The sequence below is a fragment of the Sander vitreus genome, chromosome 18, assembly GCF_031162955.1.
Source record: "Sander vitreus isolate 19-12246 chromosome 18, sanVit1, whole genome shotgun sequence".
Classification (NCBI taxonomy): Eukaryota; Metazoa; Chordata; class Actinopteri; order Perciformes; family Percidae; genus Sander; species Sander vitreus.
The window spans coordinates 15,175,855-15,198,537 of NC_135872.1; the positions used below are offsets into that span (position 1 = coordinate 15,175,855).

A 22,683-nucleotide genomic window follows, 5' to 3' on the forward strand; every position below is an offset into this window, starting at 1 on the left:
ATGTCTATTTTTTAAATTGATTGACAGTTATAGAAGATGTAGCTTCATTCTGCACGATTGTCTGAGTGTGCCTTTGTCTGTTTCATGAGATGGGAGGGAGATATCAGGGTTCATGATCATGTGTATGTGTGTGTGTGTGTGTGTGTGTGTGTGTGTGTGTGTGTGTGTGTGTGTGTGTGTGTGTGTGTGTGTGGCAGGACAACAGGTGAAAGGCCTGTTCCCTCTCCTTCAGCTCAGGCACATGCACAGTTAGTATTACTCAGGGACTTCTTGACAAAATTCCTGCCCTGCCCCAACGGCTGACAGTCAAGGAGGATTGACAGACCACAGCTGTCACCCATTATAGCAACCACTCTCAAAAAAGGAAGAGGGGAGGGAGGGCAGAGATGTGGAGCTGTCACTGAGAGTGAGGGTTTGCTCCTGTAGGCTGGATTTGGAAGGAAATAGGGCGATGTCACCTGCTGTCAGGGTTCCCAAACCCTTTAAATAGGAACTATCTGCATGGTTACATGGAGACACTTGTTTCTGTGTTGTAACTATGCAGGATATGTCTGTAGGGACTCAGTGATAAAAAAAAAAAAATTTCTCTCTGTGTTTCATCAGGTAAGGCTGAAGAGGACATGAAGGCCTGACCCCTCGAAGATGATTTCCGACTACTATTTCCTCTCTTTCTCCTCTCTCGTGTCCTTCTTTTTCTATGTCCTCTACCCCTATAACCTTCCCTCTCTCCCCCCTCCTCACAGCATGTCCCCTTCCTGCTCCCCCTCGCTCAGCCGCCTCTTGCAGCTGAAGCAACACGCCTTGCTGTGGCTGGTCAAACGGAACCAAGTCAGGTGTTTCTGTGAGGTTTGGTCCCCTTCAACCAGCTACTGCGTCGTGAATTCAGTCAGCGTGGAATCAGAGACACAGTGGCGTTGTGGTACATGGCGCTGCATACTTTGGGGGTTTGTTATTGATAGATTATTTGGTTGCTTGTTTCCTGTATGACAATGGATGTTTGAAAAAGCAAATAAAAGATTGCTGACAACATACAGTGGTGAATTAAAATTTCTTCTAAATGTCTTGTTTTTATTATCATGAAATATGCATAGAGTCAAATTTCCCTATACGATACCATTTAAAACTGTGTATGTAGGGTTTTTGTTGTGTTTGATAAATAATAGAGTGGTAGAAAATAATAAACCTTTGCCCAAGTATTACTCTGATAACAGTATAATAAGTAGTCAGTATAGTTAAAGTCTGATGATAACATTTTGCACTGCACTACCAAAAGCTCATTAATAGGTAGTTCATATGTGCAATACATAAAAAATACCTTCACCAGAAAGGGAAATTAGACTCAATGAGACTTGGTGACTGTAAAATAATACTAATGATAAGTAATAATAAGGTTATGATGACTTTTGTTAACCCTGTTTTCCATTCATAGAATTATGTTGTGAGAAGCTGTAGTCTTTGTCATATGTCCTTTAGCATATTCAAAAAGGCAGCAGAAAAAAGGTGAATTGAGTGACTTGTAAATGGAATTGCTCAAAATGAAACGGAACGTTTATTTTTTGTCACAAACAAATAAAAAAAATATGCAGTGTGGCTAGCCATCTATAGCAGTATATGAAGCCGTTTTCAGATATGCATCTCATTACATAAATGTGATAGAGGAAGTAATTCAGGAAATTGGACAAAAAATACAGACATTACAAAAATGTCATTATCACAATACAGTATGTGCATTGATAACACTCAAAGTCTTGGATCTCATATAAAAAATGTTTTATCCTCTTTTCTTTATTTGTGTGATTGATTGTTTGTTTAAAACTCTTGAGTCAAATTACATATCAGTTGAGCCTGACAGTGCACCCCGAGTCTATACCAGAGGATTCAGATCCACGGACAGCCTCTATGCTTCTAACAATAATATTAATTCTGTTCAGTGATTTTGGTGTTTATGATGATAATGTAGCCAAGGCAAACAAGACAGACTGGAGGTCTTTGAAGAAACTATCCTGTTTTATGAAAGTCCCAGGTTTGATACCATTTGCATCACCCATCTGTGTGTCCTTGAAAAACTCACGAAACCCCTACACAAGAAGTCAGCAAATCCCAAAAATGTTAATAAAAAAAAGAGAGTCTTTAAAATAGCTTGCGTGTGTTAGTTGTTGGTTATTGGTGTAATAAACTGCATTTTTGTATGTTATGATAAAGAAGGCTAACTTTCAAAATGGACCCTCTCTCTGAAATCTACAGTAGGCCTATGACTTCAGACTGAGATGTAGGCTAATATACAACACAAGCTTACAACTAACAACCATTTATAACAAAATAACTAATCTTAATAAATTAATATACCGCTAATTTAATCACATCCCCTCGAATAAAGGCGATAGCAGCATTTGTTAATCCACAAGGGGGCGATATACGTTTTCCAGAGTGGTAGTTTTCTGCAGCAGCAGAGGAAGTTAAGCAGCATCGTAAACATGGCTGACAGTGGAGTGACAGGTGAGTTCGGGAGTGTGTAACAGCTGGACTTTATAACTGTTTCTTGGTATTATGATAACTTTGCTGTGGGCCAGCGCGAAAATGCCTTGCGTTTATATTCCATGTTTGTGTGTGTGTGTCGGGGTGGGGTTTCCCCTCCGCTTATGCTGCTAACGTTAGCATTGCAAGCATGTCAACGTCGTTGTCAACGCTCCGTGAGACAGTACGTTAACGTTTGTAGTTTAACGGCAGACATCGTGATGCTATTGCATCATCTTTTCGAGTAGTTTTTAAAGAACAGAACAACTAAAAATGATAGGTAACGTTAGCCAGCCAGTAATGTGACTGGATTCGTTAGCATGATGCAAACCTAGCAAGTTCAGTGTCATACAGTCAGCTAACAGTATCACCAAAGGACTGGTAGGTAAATAAAGACTGGTCCTGTCATTACTGTGCGTTGTCATAAAAACAACAGTATGCGACAAACTGATCATAATCATATAATCATCCATTGGTTGTTTTACAGATGAACCTGGCACTAAAGATGGCGTCCATCGAGCAAATGTTAGTATGTAACGTTACTTACAATTTGTCCACGGTATTCATAAAAGGCTACATATTTGGCTTAATTTGTGTTTTTTTTTTCAACCCCTGCTTGACATGTTTGCTTAATAGACTGAAGGCAAAGAGCTGACCAAAGAGGAGAAGCAACGGCTGAGGAAAGAGAAGAAACAGCAGAAGAAAAACAAAGAGAAAAAAGATGAGAAGGCTTCACATGAAAGTGAAAAGAAGAAGAAGAACAAAGAAGAGAAGCCTGTCAGTGCAGCTGCCCCAGCTTCCCAGCCTCCAACACAACCTTCAACACAGAAAGGTGCATATTATATGGACACCACCAATGACTGTTGTAGTTGAATGCATGGAAATGTGTCACATAACTTATTAATTAATTACTTACTAATTAATTTGTCACAGCAAATTGCTGTGCAGTGAGCATCAATTGCTAGCAGCTGAGAGTGGATTACATCTGTGATATTTGTGAAGGAAATGTTCTCTCTGTGATCCAATAATGAATCTGTACCCTGACCTCGCTGTGTGCTCCTTCAGCAGTGCCTGCTCCTGCACCGGTTCCTGTGCCTGTCTCAGAAACAGCTGCCTTGGCAGACAAGCCAGCTAAGAGTAAAGCAGACTTGAAAGCAGAGAGGAGAGCTCGGCAAGAGGCTGAGAGAGCCTCCAAACAGGCTGCAACAAGCAAACCTAAAGCACCGCCTAATGAGCTGCAGCCAGGTACTGTTGTAGCCAGGAGGTCTGCGTAAGTAGTGACACTCTGAAATTCTACTTCATATACTGTGGAGAAAGTCACACTTTTTCTGTGTTTCCAGTGGTGAAGAGGCTCCCAGAACATGTCCAAGTGGACAACCCGGGCGTTTTAAAGAAACTGGCAAAGAAATTGGAAAGACAACAGGTTAGCTACTTTATGTGTCATCTCTAAAAACCTTCAATCATAAAAGCACACTTTGTCTGATTTAGGACAGCTTGCCTTGACATAATGAGCATACACTGCCAGTCATACATTGTGTTAGCATCCTATGTGTTGGCATTTTTTGTTTAAATCTTGAGCACAATAAGTATTCTTTTGTAAACATCTTGAAATGAGATGTTGACTCCCATCAATCTTATTGGTAATAACAAACACCAATCAGGAATTGCCTGGATCCTGGAGGTTTTAATAAGACACCTGTAGCAAATAACATACTATACAATGTGTTTTAATAAATTATATATAGGCTACACTGTTCCACCTTTTCAGTGCTCCCGCTTGCAATAAATCACAATCTAGACATTCCAGAAGAACTCTGGAAGAAAAAGGTTTGTCATGTAAAACGTGTAAGACAGAAATATATGTGTATATAATGTCTGCTGCAGGTGCCTAATGAAAGTGATCAAGGAGATCTATGCCATTTCCAGTTACATTTGGTCACTTCCAGTAAAATGAAAGTAATGTCTGAGTTAACTTATAACTTGTCATTACTCATTCTTTAATGATAGTTCTTGAACCGTAATCATCAACCTTAAAATACAGAGTGTTAAGAAATGGCAGTGTGTAAATCATGTTTTGTCACTGGTTGCAACCTCACATAACCATGAGTCATAACTGCATGTGATCGTACCTAACATTTCTTTCAGACACCAGGGTGCAATGCTTCTACAAATGCAAAGGTCTGACTTTCCTAAATGTAAATGTGTGCCATTGACATTTGTCTAGTTTTGTTTGCTAACCTTTAATCGTTATCGTACTGAGCACTACTATGGAATTGAAAAGTTAAGGATGCAAACTTATCGTTTGGTCCATTGAGACAGAGGTGGTGTGGCGGTGGGATGTGTTCTTTTTAGAAGGTGGTAACGTGTTCATCGTTTCTTTTTGTTCTTTGCATGTTTACCCTCAACACTGAGCTGTTTGCTGTGCAGGTTTATGTTTGCACTCCATCAAAATCATACAAAAATTTAAAAAAAAATTGTGTTGCCAAAGATAAACATTTGAGAGTAGCCTTTAATCGGTAATAAATGAATGATGCTCTATAGCAACCTGTATTTATCCCTGTGGTCCATTGAACTTTACTTATGAATTTTGCCTAGGCTGTGCTGTGAATGTGTGTGTGTTAACCTCATGATGTCAGTTTTAACCTCAGAATTCTTGGGAATTGATGGCAGTGGGCTCTAATCTGATTTAATTTCAGATCCCACTCCGGTTGGACTACGGCTACAAAGTCAGCCTGTTTTCTCATCTCCACCAGTACAGTCGCAAAGCCCCTCTAACACAGCAACTCAGGTAAACTGACAATATACCATATAGTACAGTAAGATGTTTGTGTTGTCTGAGAAGAGTTAGATTTATGGAGTGCCCATAATTTGTCTTAATCTCTTAAAATGACTTAACATCAGACTGTTTTTGTCTATTGCAGCATTCCCTCCACAGTGATTCATCCTGCTATAGTTCGCCTGGGTCTCCAGTATTCACAGGGCATTGTGGCAGGATCCAACGCGCGCGCTGTCGCCCTGCTGCATGCATTCAAACAGGTACAGAGCACACACTGTTTAGGCTTTACCGTCCCATTGTCCTTCGTCTCCTGTGTTTAGAACAAAAAAGCAAGGTTTCATTTGTTCGGTTGTGTTTGTAATTACGTACAATGAAAATGCAAGATGGAGAAACACTCCTCATAGCCTTCAATGTTGTTGCAATGTTACTGTTACAGGTTCCTTCAGTTCCTCCTCCATACAAAGTTAAGTCAGCAATACAGTCCAGTTTCAAGAAATGCAAAGTTTAGATCCTGGCTGTCCATCCAACAATGCAGCTCAGCGTCACATTTTCAGCAGCCAGCACACCCAGCGCAATGTCTTCAGTAATTGCATTCTCTAATGTTAGGTTGACATACATTTTTTTTTTTTTATTGTGGACAGATTTAAAGTAAAAAAACTAATAGCAATGTTGTTTTTCCCGCTTCAGGTAATAAGGGACTATACTACGCCTCCAAATGAGGAGCTATCTAGAGACTTGGTCAACAAGCTGAAACCTTATATCAGGTACAGAAAATACATTGTTTAGTTAGTTTAGTCATGTATCATGACTTAATCGGCAAATTTTTTACTACTAACTGTTCTCCTAATGTGTCACTTCATGAATTCAATATTACAGTTTCACAAATAAAATTAATCGTTTGACTTATTTATTTATTTTTTTTTACAGTTTTTTGAGTCAGTGTCGCCCTCTGTCAGCCAGCATGGGTAATGCAATCAAATACATCAAGAAAGAGATCTCCAATATTCCTAGTCAATGCAAAGAAGAAGAGGTCATTCTCACACTTGTTTTTGTCACAATTCAGCCAGAGATCATAAAGTTAACATGTTGCAGCAAACGTATTCCATAGATACAAAAGACTTAATATTACTGATTTACAGTTGCCATCTTTTCCCCCCTCATGCAGTCTCTCTTTCTCTGTTTAGGCAAAGCGCAAACTGTTGAGCTGTATCGATTGCTACATTGATGAGAAGATCATCCTTGCTGCTAAAGCTATTGCCAAGTCCTCCATAGAAAAGATCAGTAATGGAGATGTCATCCTAGTTTATGGATGGTAAGCCTCTGAAAGCTGACATGCAACTGTGTGCATTTTCGTTTCAGCTGTAGAGTCTGCAGTTTCCTGTTACCAAGCATTGCTCCATTGTTTGTCATGCAAAATAAATGCAACACACTGTATCCAGACCTAAAATCCTACTTTTTAACCACGCTAACACTTTCTCTTCCCTATTTCTTTTCTCGCCCATAAAACTCTCACCTTCCTTCCACATTCTCCTCTGACATCACCGCCATCTCTCTACTCCCATCTTTCTCTGCTCAGCTCGTCGCTGGTCAACCACATCCTGTGCGAGGCCTTTGAGAAGAACATAAAGTTCCGTGTGATTGTGGTGGACAGCAGGCCTCGACTGGAGGGCCGGGAGGCCCTGAGGCGCCTTGTCCAGAGAGGCATCAGCTGCACCTACGTCCTTATCTCGGCCGTCTCCTACATTCTTCCAGAGGTACATTCGAGCCTTAGTAGAGAGAGCAAGGCATTGATATTTACCCAAGGAGTAGTCAAAGCACGTTCAATTTCTTTACTCAGTTTCTTTGTGCGTTTATGTCATAACACCTTGAACTTGGGCCTCCATAGGTATCGAAGGTGTTCCTTGGCGCTCACGCTCTGCTGGCCAACGGTTACGTAATGTCTCGTGTGGGGACGTCACAGATAGCTCTGGTGGCCAAAGCCTTTAACGTGCCTGTGCTGGTGTGTTGTGAGACCTACAAGTTTTGTGAGAGGGTGCAGACAGATTCCTTCGTGTCCAATGAACTAGGTATGGAAAAGAAATAGTCCGCGGCTCGTTGGATTTGTTAAATTGTTGAACATAAATATGTAATTTCAAATGCTGCCTCTGTATCGATCAGATTTCTTCCAAACATCAGACTAGAGAATGAATCTTTATCTGTCCTCGCCAGATGACCCCGATGACCTCATTGTGACCCGTAAAGGGAAGACTCAGCTAGAGCACTGGCAGGACGTGCCCTCACTCGGCCTGCTTAACCTGGTGTATGACGTGACGCCGCCTGATTTTGTGGACTTGGTCATCACGGATCTGGGAATGATCCCATGCACCTCGGTCCCTGTGGTGCTGCGAGTCAAAAACGTGGACCAGTGAACGACCTCCTGCTCGCATCAGTCTGTGTTTTTGATCTGGGGAGTTTGTGAGCTTGAATGCTTGCATACCAAATGCTCTTAGCATGCAATAAATATCTATCTGAAATGGCATAAGCTTTTTAACCAGAGTCCATGTGTGTTTTTATGATAGGATTGGATAATTACAGAGGCTTGTTTCTCTGGGGGTGAGGAGGGTAGTTCTGTCCTTTTTAATATTGGGTATAGGCACGATGTTAATAGATCCATGTTGTGAACTGTTTCTTTACAACAGAACATTTAATTGCCATTATTTAGAGCAGAACAATTCCACTGTGGTTCACAACACGCCCTCGTGGTCAGCCACAGCATGCAATTTTAAACCAGCCAGAAATGTTTCCCTAATTACAGTTGGAGCTGCAGTATCTCTGAAGAGTTTGTGAGCCAGGAAATTCCTCTGACGTGTTTTTAATGACCTGATCAATTGAACAGGATAAAGAAGAGAAAGACGTAAACAAGGTGGTAAAACATTTTTTGGCATAGGATCTCAGATTGTGTGTATCCACAAAGTCAACACATGATGCTCGCGTTCTTGAAACTTCGTATTGGCACACATTTTAGTCTTGTACATGAGGAGGAAACAAGTTGGAAGAGGCAACATTTTATTCACAGCTCACACTGAGCAGCCCTAGAACTGCTTATGACACTTTGTCTTCTCCAATTAGGTAACATTGTATGGGCATAATTTCATGGTGGTAACTCAAGAAAAGCAATATACAGTATGTATTGTTTTCAATATTTTATTAGAACCCTGAATCTCATTGATAAGAAGCATCACAACTACTCACCTATCAACATCGAGACAGTTTCCACTGACTGATAAACACATTTTAGCAGATGAGTTCAGTGTAACTCAACAGTAGGCACACAACATTTTGAGTCTTGTTTGTTTCTTGGAGTAAACATACAAGATGTGGTATAGCATGAAAACAGGTGACCACTAAATAAAATACTGTAGTAGTCAAACTCAATGTCCCACTTTTTTAATCTAATTTAACAGACAAACTGATGGTTCACATCATGATTCATAGAGTGAACCTGACTTCATTCCATCGTGTAAACCCGTAAACATTCAGTGCATGTTTGGCACAGTTAACGGTGAGCAAGCCCTCAGAACTTTCTTCAGCACAACCTCTTCATTAGTATCTTGTGTCGGTCAACTACACCGGATCGGACAACTACTGTCAAGAAATGGTAACTGGTATTATTGCCAAAAAAATAAAAATTTAAAACTTTAAAACTTAACAAACTTAAAACGTTGAAATTATTTTCTCTCTAAAATTGCACTGATGATGCAGTATAAAAAATAAAAAAAAAGTGTTTCTCAATGTCAGTTTTTATCATGATAAAATATATCTGTCACACAAAAGAAGAATTAAACAATGTTTAAAAGAAGCCTGGGGATAACCTCAGGCTTGTGTCAGCATTTTCCCTTTCAGTTTCAGCTCAGTAGATCATTGCAGATAAAGAAGTCGACTGCAGCTCAGCTTAGAATGATTTGGCTTTACGTCTCTGGGTGACCCACAGCAGGAAAGAGATCACCACTGTTGATGCTCCAAGAGGCCCAAACACCTGCAGAGCCGAGAACTCCCCCTATTAAATAATTGAATTAATTAAAATAAATACACAACTTGAAATAGTCAAAATATTCACATGCACCCAATGTTAAACTTAGTAATGAAGATAATGTGAATGATTCAAATAAAGCTGCTTGCAGAACTGACCTCTCGAAGACACTTGTATCCATGATAGTTGTCAGCACAGCTGCACTCAGAGAAGCCGGGGCCGTAAGGGGCGCAGAGGGAGTTCTCCGGGCAGTTAATGGCTGAGGATTGTTTATAATTAGGAGATGAACAGTTGTCATGTATTATCAGAAGGCTACTGCAGTTTTAGATCTTACGTGTTACACTGGGAGAGTATCAGATGGGAACTTACACAGCTGTCCAGTTTGGTTGCACATATCTTTCTGGCCTTCACAAAGACGATTTCCCTCTTTGACCTCCACCTTTCCCCAAGAAGTGTTGCCGCCTGGACAAACTATGTCTTGTGGCAAAATGCTATAGACAGAGAAAAATAGTTATAAAAAACAAAAAAGTAAACTTTAAACTCATGAGCAGCTGTCATAGTTCAGTTTTTGTAACGGAACACTTACATATAATTTAACTCAATAAATCCTTGAAATGCTGTGTCGCTGATGTTGACAATAGGATTTAGTGAGAGGTCTCTGCAAAGCAAAAGTTCATAAAGTAAAAAACTTTTCTAAGGGCAAAGAAAAAATGATTCCAAATAGATATATACAATAAATAAGACATGGGCATACATATTCCTTATACTGGAAGTGCTTTAATTATGTACTTGTGTCGGGTTGATTTGCTTTAGCTTTATTTATTTCCTTCTCTTAAGAGCAGTTGAAGAGTTTTGGTCCTTGCAAGTAGGAGAGATGAATGTTTTTATTTGCTGCTAGGAATAGAAACTTTCCAAACTCCTGATCTTATCAACACTAACAATGCAGAATGAATGCAGAATCATGCAGAATCAACATGAACAGTAGTTATGTGAATTCTTTGCCTTAAAAATAACCTCCTAGAGTCACTAAGAAAGTGCAGGGTCTTGCATTATTTTGTCTGTAAACTATGCTGTATGTTGTGTGAAAAGGTATGAATCTGTAGTTACTGTACAGACATCATTAAAGCTGTTGATGCTCCCTGAAGATCCTCCACATGAGTTAGTGAACAACTGGACAGATCCAACCTGACACAAACAAAAAACCTTGTTGAAACATTAACAAACTCGTATACATCATGTAGATCTTACTCTTAAAAGTTACAGATGCATACATGTTGTCATTGGTATTAAACTGGGACTGAGGCTACATCATTACCACTGGCAGCCTAGAATACACAGTCTGTGAAGGTCTGTTTATATACAAATTCATAACTGAGCAGAACAAATTCTAATGACCTTCCTTTGGTTGCCAAATGGTTACAGTTTTATGTCTGTACAGTGATATTGATTACTTTGCCGAAGAATTGAAGGTAAGCATCCTGAATATCATATTGACAAGTTATTACAAGTTTTATTAAAAAATAAAACAATTACTAAAAATCAAAAACAAAAATACATACAGAAATAATTTGTCTCGTTCTATTTTTTCGTGTTTAAAAAACAACAACCATATACTTACTTTTGTTTACTTTTTTACCTAGTAACTTATTTACTTATTTATTTATACTGGTGTTCTGTACAGTATTTGTTCACTTTTACCATCTCACAGGCAATTTGTATCTTGGTGTAATAAAATATAATCTCTATATTTCCGATAGATCCTGAAGGTGACATTAAACTCCTACCCGATGATGTGTTCAGGGTTGCTTGTGTTGTCATTTCTCAAGCAGCAGCGCCCGTCTATCCGACCAGCGGACGAGGAGCAAAACTGGCCCACTGCGCTGCCGTTTAGGACTGTACCGTTGCAGAGCTCACATACCTATGATTACAAATCATTACGCAAGAAAAAAGTAGGTTGTAAACAACAATATTCCCGTTCATCCTCGCTGGAACCTAACGTTACAGAAACACGCTGTTTTTAATGATATCTGGATATGATGTGTAATTTATTTATTCTGGTAAAGACTGCAGCAGTTACATTGCCAAATCCAAGTCTTACCTGCAGCTCAGTCAGTTGATAACTTGCGTAAAAACATAAATTAAAGATAAAAATAAGCACTACAGATTTCAGCTGGCTGCACCCAGCTTTCATTTTCATCGACTGAAGTCATATGATCCTAATGTACCGGACATGTGACAGGAAGGTGGTCCAACATGCACATCCACAAGTCTAATTTAATTTTGCGCTGCAGTTACGCATACACTCAATTTGGAGCTTATGTGACATGATCTGCCAGTGCAGAATAAACAGCAACACGTGAATAAATATAGTAAGCATTTAGCTTGTTTATTTGTACAGCAAATTTGATAATATGCTCAAATCATTAATTTAGCAGCTAATCCAAAAGCCTAAATGGGTTTAATTTAATGTTTTAATGCAAGTATATTCTCTATGTAACCTTCAATGCATTCGAGCATTTTTTTCCTCATTTAAAATATATTTTTGTTCAACAAGGCCCACCAGAAAAAGTAGCTTGTAACATTAACAGTTCTTTTGTCATTACATATCTAAAATTGCTGACAAAATCTAGACGCATTTTCTTTCCTGACTGTAATGCATTTTGACTACGCTTTCACTGTCACTTTGGGTTGCACCAAATAAAGTGGAGACGTCAAGTTAGACGATTTTATGATACTCAAAATATAGAGAAAATTTTTTTGTGGCATATGTATAACATTATATTATACTGTTAGGCATTTTAGTGTAACACGTGTGACTGAAATCATGCCAGTGTTCTCTTATTTCTTACCCGCGAAGAGTGGACCACCCCCGGCTGAAAATGAGATGGATTGGCCCAGAAGGATTGTTGCAATGCCTCTTGATGGGCCACTAGATATACTGAACACAGAATGACTTGACTGCGCTGGTATATCTGCTTTCTCTGCGATTTCTATTACATTTTATCTATGAGTTTCCTCCGTCGCCGTGTAGATTTCTCTTCAGCAAAGTAGGAGACAGGAAAAACAAGCAAAACCACAAAAAATGCAACTGTCTCCCCTCATATTTCGAAAGGTTTGACAACGGCTCTGCGACGCTGTGGGGTTTGCAGGAAGCAACTGCACCTTTTATCCCGAAACTTCATCAGGTTACGCTAATAATATACAGTTACCTGTACACGTTGCAACTTAAATATTACAGTAGGTGATTTTAAGCTATCACAAATTATTTATAAGTGGATGAAAAGGATATTTTAACGCCAATAGTGAAGGTGTAATTACTTAACACTTGCAACATGGCTGCTGCGGGAACGGCAGTGAGAAAAGTTTGACACTGACGTGGGAGAAGTTTTATGCGAATGCTAGTTGGTAAATGAGTTGTTGGCCAGATATTAAAGTCGTCAACAGTCTTCTCGAGCCTGGCAACGCTTTTCCCGGACCTACAAACCAGTGGATAAACCGTGTGAGAGCCTCTTCCTCTGTAGTCACCGCCAACAGTCTCTGCAGTGGACTTTGTGGTGAAACTGTGGTCTCTTCTCCATCGTAAGCTGTTGTGGCGTTGGAGGACTTGTCAGGCAGCAGGCTGTGTTTTGAGCTAAAATGCATTTTTCCATACCCGAAACGGAGGTTCGTTCGGGAGAAAATGGATCAACCTATGTGGTGAGCATGATAATTTGTTTTTGTTTTACCCGCTTTCCCTTATTAGCCTGCAGCTGGCCACAGGTCGGGCTAATGTCAGTGCAGCACGAGTACGAGTTCCTATGTTGACTGTTGTAAATGATTTGAAAGCATGAACACTGGACCATCACCATAGGCCAAACAAAGTCAGCTATACTCTCAGTTAGATTAAATGCTAATTTGTATCGCATATGCAATTACTGCTTTTCACAAGGATACAATCTAGATAGGCGAATACACAAATTTAAATAATTAAAACGTGAGGAAGTTGTGTAAAAGTCTTTTTGACCTCCAACACATCCTGCCTAGACTGAATGTGATTCTGTGAGGCCATTGAAAGCATCACTAGGAAAGTAACCCCTGCTCTTCATCATGATTGGCTCCAAATGATTAATTGTCATGGTGTGTCTAAAGTTGGCACCAATTGACATCTTGTCATTTAGTGTCAAAGCAACCTGAAGAGATTAGTGTGGGCCCAATCTATGATTCCTGTCCTCAGACACAACAGAGTCCCTTTTGTTTTACAGGTTTGAGTCGGCATTTCTTTCTGAGATTTGACGTTTGCTACAGTACATATCACAACCCTCCTTGTTATTTATAGCCGACATTGCTTTAACTTTATAGTCAAGTCCCCCAACTAACAGCAATAGCAGCCTTGACAAGAGCGGCAATCATTTGTGGCTCCACCATCTTGCTTGCCTTGTTGTAGAGCAGGTTCCCATTACCCTACTTTGTGTTTATCTTCTTTTGATTCTATTCACATTTTACTAAATGTTGTTGTATACCTGATCAAAAGCACTTTCAATTGCTATTGTTTCTGACAGGTGCTACGCCTAGCGTTACTTAGACACATTAGCAGACATGTTGTGTTCAGAGAGGATAATTCATGCAGGTTGGTCAAGTTCGGCTGTGAAGCACCATAGACAGAACACATTTTAAGCTTTTGTGGATATTTACGATTTTATATATATATATATATATATATATATATATATATATATATATATATGCCTTTGTTTTTTTCTTATAAGCCAGGCACACACACAGTCAGTATAGGTTGTGCTAATACTGTATGTGGCAGAGGCTGTATTGTTTAAATAATTACTGACAACTATATATCTATATTTTCTCATTTTCTAGTGTCCCTAATGCTTTAGACCACATAATTGATGTAAATGTGTGTCTATTAACATGCCTATTAAACCAGACCTATTCAAGAACACAAGTTCTAACATTGCTAGGGAACAGCTTGGGTTCAAGTGTATTTCCTGTCCCTTATGGATATGATTTCAACAAACACTACAACAACAAATTATCTTGGATCCTTTTTAGAATATTAGGTTTATAGTTTTCATTAAAAAAGCTTATTGTATCAGATGTGTTATAGAAGAATGCACCTACTCTGATATTCACCAGATGCTTTGAAATAACATCTGGAACATCTGATCTCCATGTGACATCACACTGGCTGTTCTCAATGTCACATACCTGCGAATTACTATTTTCCATCTCGACTCCATGCATTTAGTGTCCCTGCTGCCTCAAGCAGTACAAAATTAGCTTTGGATACAAACTTAGTTATATACTTTTTCTGAAGTAGTAGTGAACACGGTATTATATGTGCAGTATTATGATTTAGATCTATCTGATATAGTTTATTTCCCATCCACATTGTTCTGTAAACACACAGTCTTGCTGTTGAAAGTCAATATTCTAAATTGAGCATTTCAGGTGCCATCTCTGGCTCGTTTCTACCTGACTGAGCACATTTGTGGCCTGTTCTGCAGTGGGAACTTTAAATTGACGTTTATTCTCCTCTCAGCTTGCAGTCCTGTGACTGTCATTGTGACCTGACCTTCCTGTAACCAGCAACAGGAAGGGACTTTGCTTGATTATAATGCTGAGAGATGGGCTGTGTACCTTGGAACCAGTAAGCTACAAAATCTGCCGAGTTTGCACACAGCCTTTTAGAATAACAAGGGCTGCAGTTTTTTTTTTAAATATGGTGCAAGCGACGACATATCTTTATTTTTGAGTGCTCACACATCCTCTTGTTTAGTAGTTCCTTTCTGGTTCACATGGTATTATTTACAGTATGTTTTTGAGTGTAAAAGATTGTGTAAAAGAGAGAAAGACTTGGGTGCTACTGTATTGATGGTGACTCATTTACTTTGGACGAGGAACAGGGAAGGACTTAGCCTGGTAGATTAACAAGTTCATCTCTTTTATAGTTTTGCAAACCATGGAAATCATACTCAACAGCATGCATGTATCAGTCTGCGTCTGCCAGTGAGTAATATGTATAAACTTAGAGGTCCAGAGAAGATTTTTTAAATGTGTTAAAATAAGCACCTACCTAAGAATTCCTCAGACTGAAATTGATTTCCATCCTACACATAATATGACATATGTGTGTAACACATCATATTATGTGAAAGGAAGTAAATGCACACATCACATGTAGGTGCAGGGCTGTTATAAGAGTAGCGCCTGCACACTAACTCCAAACTACAAATGTAATTAAAAAGACAATGTTTTCTTCCCAGTTAGATCTCCCTCCGGTAAAAAAGTTTTTGGCCCGATGAAGATCTGGGGTCAAAATGTACACTATTTACATGTTTGGTTTGGAGTTAGTTTGCAGGAAAGAGCAATATATCATAGTGAAATATTGTTGCCCCTGTCCCTGAATTCAACTGCTTGCAATTCACAAAAAAATGTAAGGTTATTTTTTGGTGTTATCAAATAGTGCCATGACATTCTGCATACTCATTCTTCCTTCCTGCCTGGATACTGCTTACATACACATCTTTTAGTTAATTCATTGGCCTTTCTCCAAATTCTTTAGCCTTCCTCTTTCCCTCTAGAAGTTTTGGTTTGTACTTTGTTTTCCTGTTGATTGGATAGTGTCGGTCAGCATAGGCACACAGTGTGGTCAGGAGTCTTTTAAGCATTTTCTTTTGTTTTGACAGATGACCCACCATGTTGACTACTATATTCATTAAAACAGGAGGGGAAGATTAAAGCACTGACAGTTTGTGCCTTGACACCCAAGCATACAGAGCTTAGACTAATTCCTGTCATCCCCTGCCAGAGCTGAACACAGGCTGGTGGAAGCTGAAGCTTTTTTTTTCATTTAATAAAGGAGATAGTATTATTGTCTTTACCAAATAACAGTCTCCGGAGTTGATACAATTAGTCCAGACCGTTTTAGATTTGATTTCATAAATAATTATTAAATATTTGCAATTTAGGTACTTGTGACAAGCAAAAGGAAAGAAAGATGAATGATTTTTTTTTTTTTAGGAGGTGATAGCAGCCGCTGATTGTTTTTAATCAAAAATATTTGCCAAAGGAGTCTTGGCAGTCTTTGGCCTTGAGTTATCGTCAATAGAGTCAGTGGCGGAAAAGTTTCCGTCATGTTTTTCTTTTTAGCCATTTTCTCAACAAAATGTAGAATACATTTAAACAGACTTGTAGTACCTTGTGAAAAACACAAAATTCCTTTATAGTTCAAGAGTGCTGTTCTGTAAGTAAGCCTGTATTTGGGCAAGCTTAAAAGATATTTATCTTTTCCTGAGGGCATAAAGTATCACTTTTTTGTTTTGTTTTCTTGACTTTTTCACATATTCTTGTGAGTTAGTATAATTCCCAATGCTTAATGAGGCATTTGACATTAAGAATAGATTTACTTTCTGAGATTGGCTCGAAACATGATGGCAAGCAGATATTTGGACTGCTCAATCCAAATGGTGGTTTTGCAGAGGAGTAACCAGTGATATCTGCCTGTCAAAACAAACAATGAGTGTCTCTTGGAAAGAATTAAAGCTACCCCATGTGATCTTTGCTTTCTGTATTTTTTTGGCATCTGCAGGGAGAAGCTGTTTTGATTGGAAATTGAAATTTCCAAGTCTAGGGTTTGATTGAATCCAATTCACACTTCATTTAGCCTATCTGGTTCTCCTAATGAAAATGAAGAGTGAGATAAGATGAGGTGGATGAGGATGAAGGTTGTTGTAAGATGTTGTGAAGGAAATCTGTAGTGAAACTTACAATACTGTATGTCTAAGGTACATGATGCAACTGTTGTTGCGTCACTGTCTTTTACCAGTTGGGGTTTTATTTCTGTACTAAGTTTATAACCTGGCACCTTAGGAAGTGAATCTTAAAAATTAAAGTCAGCTTTGGCCTAATGCACTGAAAACGTGTATTTATACATTTTCATGTCCACCTACAAGCTTTCAGACCGCTCAATACAAGCTTTTGATGATACGTATCAATGTACTATGTCAGACCAGTCTTTCTCTTCACATTTTAATTTGTCCACACTCTTTCCCACAGGCCTACAACATCCATGTAAATGGCGTGCTGCACTGTCGTGTACGCTACAGTCAACTTCTTGGCCTCCATGAACAGGTAAGACTTCAGCCATCACAATATACCTATTGCTGTTAGAGTGCTTTGGACCAGAATTGACTGGTCTGCTTGTGTGGTGCGGTGAACGCTGTTTAAATGCCACCGCATCCACCCAGGGTGACCTTTCGCTCGTCTTTGTGTCGTACGGTCGATACGCCAGCCTCTCATCCCTTTGAATCACAACCACGGAGGCTTGAAGTCTTGTGCCGTTATTCCTCCAGAGTCTAAAGTATTGCATGTAAATAGGCAGTATTGTGGAGGAGGTTGGAGGGGGTGGGTGACATGGAAGGAATGTTCTTGGCCTTTCTTTCACTTCACCTGCTTGGAAAAAGCATCTTAATCTGAAAAAGAAAGGTTGTTGGAAAGTGTTGCCTCAGTGAAGCTTTACACAGAGACGCAACTATTTTGTTATTAGAGCTGTTATTAAGCAATTAGTGTATTAAGAATCTACTTGTTTTTGTGTAGTGCTGTGGTTTGAAATTGACTTACTTGGGAAAGTGCTTAACATACTTTTTTGGGGATTTCTAGCTGACTGCCTGTGAGCTCTTTGTGCTATAAAATGTATGTCATGGCACAGCCTTAAAGAAGTGCCCAGTCTCCTGTTTTCATACATTAATAAATAAGCAAGCACGGGCCAAACTTTGCTATCTACGTCCTAAAGTCTGTGTTATCTAGTCTCGCAGTTGCTGTTGCCTGGCAACAGGGTGTGGGGAAGACGCACTTACATCTTTAAGAACCCCGCAGGGCTTCCTGTGGCGTACGCATGACCCCAAAACACTGGTGATGGCGGGGCACACACTATACCCAGTGATTGCTGAAAACATTTGAATGTTAATTGTTTCTCTTGTTTTCTCTTCCACAAAGATTTGTAAGAAGGTCACACTTCTGCTAAAGCCAGAGCTTGTTTAAAATCGTGAAAATGGGGAGACTTTTGCTTAAAAAGAAGCTGCATGAGCGCAGATTTTTCACATTTTGGGAACTCTGATGCATCTGTAACCTGTGCTTAGTGTCTGTGGCTACCAGAGCTGATTTGTATGTGTAACCAGTGCTGGCTCTAAAGAACTGAAAATACCAAAGGGCATTATGTTAAGGTGAAAATCACCTCCCTAGCATCCACTGTGGCCAACTTTCATCCTGCCATATGTGCAGGACTTTAGTGTTTTAAATAACAAGAAAAAAAATGTGCCAGTGGATTCCTAATGATGAGTGTGGTCCACAGCTTTTGCCTGCAGCAACATTCATGTTAAAATTAAACCACATTTGATGTGTGACTTGTAGATTTGTGAGGCCTTAGTCTAAGACTTCCAAGGTTCAAAACTATCAGCCCTCAAATGTTAAAAAAATGGGAAGACATTAGTCAAGAAGCTGGTAAACTTGGAATAACTAGACATTCAGTCTTCCAGATGTGTCTCTGTGTGTCTGTTATGCACGGAAACTCCACCGGCTAGTTGAAACAGGGCTTAAAATAAACCTGTGATTCATCTCAAACAGCATGAATGTACCTCTCAGTAAAATGAATCCACAACTCTTTAATTTAAGAGACTCCTACTCTGTACTGAAGTAAATTGGTTTAGTCATATGAACTTGTATATCTGTTTTCACAGATGTTCTAAATTCGATTAAAAATGAGCCATCTGACTCTTCTCACATTCCCTCAATTGTCAAAAGAAGAGAAACACTGGTTGTTAGCCTACCATCCTGCAACCTCAACTTTACAACGTGTTTTGTTCCAACAGATAAAAAAAGAATATGGTAGCAATGTGGTGCCTGCATTTCCTCCAAAGAAGATATTTACTCTGACTCCTGCTGAGGTCGAACAGAGACGAGAACACCTGGAGAAATACATGCAGGCTGGTAAGTTATTCATGCTGAATGGACTTTTTTTTTTTTTACAGATGGCTTGTATTGCATTTCACTTAATGTGGTTGTTTTGTCAGTTTTAATTTTCACTACTATTCTTCTCTAAATAGCAGTACACATTGCAAACATTGTTTTTTTATGTTGTGAAAGAAAAACTTCAGAACAAACTAAGACTTTGTTTTTGTAAGAGTGTAGCTTTGCAGCACAAACACAATTTCCTTGAAATGTTTGTTTCTCCACAACAATCATAAGAATGACTTGGCTCTGTTTCTGCGGGGAGTCCAGCCATACACTGGTCTCTGTATGCCACATAAAAGCATAAACGTGTTTCACTGTCAAACTGAAGATCTGAGCACAGACTGAGCTGGGACACTGAGCCAATGCCTGACTAGACAGAGTTATGCTGATGAAAAAAAAAATCCCTACTCAGGATTTCAAACCTCGTAGGGTGTTTTAAAAGTTGAATGGGTTTGGAGTCTCTAGTGATGACGTGCCACCTCTAGGGATTCTTAGCTTTAGTCTGAATTGAAAAGGGAATGCTATAAAGAATAATTCATATATTTTGTGGTGTTTACACCAGGAAAGAGACTAGCTTTCTTAAACATGCCTTTGTGACAGTTTTGAAAACATATATTTTTGTCATAAATGTTTAAGAACCCAATTGGTGTTTTTCTCAGGAGGTTTTCAGCATATTGCCCAAATTTTGTAAATAGGTTGAGAGTGAACTTTACACAAACACATACACACACACACACACACACACACAGGATTGGCAGCAATGCAGAGGGTTTGTTTTAATCCTCTCAAGCACTGGCAGTTGCAGCAGAACAAGGAAGCGTTGTTCAAGTATGTATTTGCTCATAGTCTGGGAGCATACGCACACAGGGTGTTCTTGGCTACAAGTTCACTTGGTTACATCATGGCTTTTTACATAGTTATGGAAAATGAACTGCCACAAACACAATCTGCTCTGACGCAGATTGCTCAGAACTTTGACATTTTGTCAAAGGGTTAGACTAATTTTGTGTGTGTGTGTGTGAGTGAGAGAGAGTGTGTTAGTGTTACAGTCTGACACACATGTGCACGCACACACACACTTAGTCATCAGACATGTATAAAGTACTAGAGACCCAGACTTGAGTAAAAGTACAAGTGCTCTATTAAAAAAGTGACTTAAGTAGAAGTTGAAGTGCTCTTTAAGCACCACACAGTGGAAGTACTAAGGTAGTCAACATTTTTTGTACTTAAGTATTGCAAGTAGTTTATTTTAAAATGTACTGAAAGTATTGTGTTATGTAGTTATTAAAGAAAGCAGTCAAAAGTTTGAATATCATATTGTTTATATTATTTCAAATGTTTAGCCTAAAGGACACTCACCCTTTGGCTGTAGTAGCAGTACAAGGAATGATTCATAACATTTTTATAATTGTAACTGTTGGATTTTAACTCTGTGAATGCTGGATAATGTGTATTAGCTGCTCCAGGGCTCCTATCAGAGAGCATGAGTCACCAGGTGGAGTTCAACTTTTTACTTGGTAGTAAGATGGTGCATTACAGGCAGTCACAAACTGTACATTGCTGGATATATGAAGGAAGTTTCTGAAATAAACCCAAAAAAGGTACATTAATGCCACAGCTGTTATAACTACTATTAGCTGATATAGCAGTGGGTTATTAATCACTTATTAACAAATACTGAAATAAAATGTACAATTATCACACTGTGCAAGTAAAATGAACATCCTCTCCAGGACAGTAACGATTAAAGCCCCCAAAAACGTATCACACACTAGCTAGTAACGTGTGATGTGTACAGTGGAAAGTTAGCAAGCTAGCAAAATACAGATAATAGCAGCTTCACATCACAGGGTAAAACGGTTAACATTCAGTACTCATTGCAGACTGAAACAACTCAGAAATAGCTTAATCTGCTGCAACAATAGCTAAATAGAGTACAAACTAACATCGTCTCTGACTTCTGAACAGGCGACCGCCGTAATGAAAAGAAACACAACGCGATCTCTGGGATTTCTACGTAACTAACGTAGCCGTAACTAATGTAGCCGTAACTAACGTAGCCGTTCACACGCAACACAGTCTCCATAGCGTGAGGAATTCACAACAGTAACGAGTAACGATGCAGCACATAAAAAATGTATCGGAGTAAAAGTATTAAACTCATCGAAAATATGTACAAAAGTAGAAGTAGGAGAAAAAAATAATAATCCAGTAGAGTACAGATACAGCCTTTTACTACTTAAGTACAGTAGTGAAGTAGTTCTACTTCATTACTATAGCTACATCTCTGTTAGTCATACAGGGTTATCATGTAGATAATTCTCCAAATACACCGAAGTAGAGTTGTCCATCTTGTCTTTTGTTTACCAAATCTGGGGACTGCATAATGATGAAACGGGCTTGTAATATTTACAGTTAATTGAACAAATGCCAGATAACATTTGTTTTGCATGTTAAGCAAAATTGCCTCTGAGTCATGAAAGGTCAAACCCATTCCAGGAAGAAAATTAAATTGTGTGGTAAGAGGAAAATTAACAACAATTGGGAAATGTCTTCCCCTGAGGAGGTTTATTTTTACATAACAGCCACTAAAAGACCCTTGACTAATTGCTGAGTTATCAATTAAAAACATAACATATCTCTGCTCCTTCTGTTTCACTGAACAGTGAGATGTGACTAATATTGTACTCATGTTGCTCATTTATCTCCTGTTCATTTTTTTTTTATTTTTTTTTTACAGTGCGTCAGGATCCCTTGCTTGGAGCCAGTGAGATGTTCAACAGCTTCTTAAGGAAAGCACAGCAGGTTGGTAGGGGGTTTTTTTTTATCTACTGTACCTGCATTAGGCTGTTTGTCCTCTGTTGTGTCAACATGGTGAACAGGCCTGTGAGGGGGCAGGGCGTGCTCCTTGATCCAAAAGGCTGGTGCAGTAATTTCTGCCCGGCTTGTAATTACTTTTGGTAATGTGGTAGAGTGAGGTAGCTGTATTCTGTTGGTGGCAGCGTGTGCCCTTATCTTGGGTTGTGTCATCTCTACTTGTAATATTGTTGGTTCAATGTGTCAGATTAAGTTTGTCTTATAGGCAGAAACGTATGAAATTATAACATCAGACACAAAGTGGAAAGCAACATTTTTTCCAAATATTGCATCATAGTTGCATTGTGTGTGGGAGCTGGATCCTTTTAAATCATTATATCATACGAAAAAGAAAAAGTAAGCCACATTATGAGTCATGCCACATTGCAGTGCTAAAAAAAGCAAGCAAATATTAGCTGAAGTGAACGATGCTGTAAGAACACAAACTCATGGTGTGTTGTTGCTGCCTGACAGAAAAGGCTATTTCAAATGAATGGTTTGTCAATGACGTATTCAAACTAGC

The 22,683-nt window shown here is 39.0% G+C and overlaps 3 protein-coding genes across 6 annotated transcripts in view; 2 read left to right on the forward strand and 1 right to left on the reverse strand.

Annotated features, from left to right (window-relative positions):
- The first annotated feature begins 2,429 nt into the window (after window positions 1–2,429).
- eif2b4 (eukaryotic translation initiation factor 2B, subunit 4 delta) lies at window positions 2,430–7,820 on the forward strand. Of its 4 annotated transcripts, none has more exons than XM_078274533.1 (14): window positions 2,430–2,496; window positions 3,002–3,039; window positions 3,151–3,346; window positions 3,580–3,759; window positions 3,855–3,937; window positions 4,660–4,692; window positions 5,211–5,302; window positions 5,436–5,550; window positions 5,978–6,054; window positions 6,218–6,320; window positions 6,475–6,602; window positions 6,867–7,044; window positions 7,176–7,356; window positions 7,499–7,820. In XM_078274533.1, the coding sequence occupies exons 1-14, from the start codon at window positions 2,475–2,477 to the stop codon at window positions 7,696–7,698; spliced, it is 1,626 nt and encodes a 541-aa protein (XP_078130659.1). In that variant the 5' UTR covers window positions 2,430–2,474; the 3' UTR covers window positions 7,699–7,820. The 4 variants fall into 4 exon arrangements, with proteins under 4 accessions (XP_078130659.1, XP_078130660.1, XP_078130663.1 ...); XM_078274534.1 differs by having other exon boundaries at window positions 3,583–3,759; XM_078274536.1 differs by having other exon boundaries at window positions 2,479–2,496; window positions 3,002–3,043.
- Window positions 7,821–8,457: 637 nt separating this feature from the next.
- atraid (all-trans retinoic acid-induced differentiation factor) lies at window positions 8,458–11,513 on the reverse strand. The gene is made up of 7 exons (XM_078274539.1): window positions 11,398–11,513; window positions 11,084–11,217; window positions 10,416–10,484; window positions 9,886–9,957; window positions 9,669–9,790; window positions 9,458–9,558; window positions 8,458–9,326 (listed from the first exon to the last, which is right to left on the reverse strand). The coding sequence occupies exons 1-7, from the start codon at window positions 11,494–11,496 to the stop codon at window positions 9,222–9,224; spliced, it is 702 nt and encodes a 233-aa protein (XP_078130665.1). The 5' UTR covers window positions 11,497–11,513; the 3' UTR covers window positions 8,458–9,221.
- Window positions 11,514–12,209: 696 nt separating this feature from the next.
- snx17 (sorting nexin 17) overlaps window positions 12,210–22,683 on the forward strand; it is a 36,308-nt gene continuing 25,834 nt past the window's right edge. Inside the window, exons 1-4 of the mRNA XM_078274538.1 lie at window positions 12,210–12,995; window positions 17,352–17,426; window positions 19,163–19,280; window positions 22,045–22,109. Coding sequence (XP_078130664.1) covers window positions 12,936–12,995; window positions 17,352–17,426; window positions 19,163–19,280; window positions 22,045–22,109 — 318 coding nt within the window. The 5' untranslated portion in view covers window positions 12,210–12,935. The remainder of the gene's footprint in view (window positions 12,996–17,351; window positions 17,427–19,162; window positions 19,281–22,044; window positions 22,110–22,683) is intronic.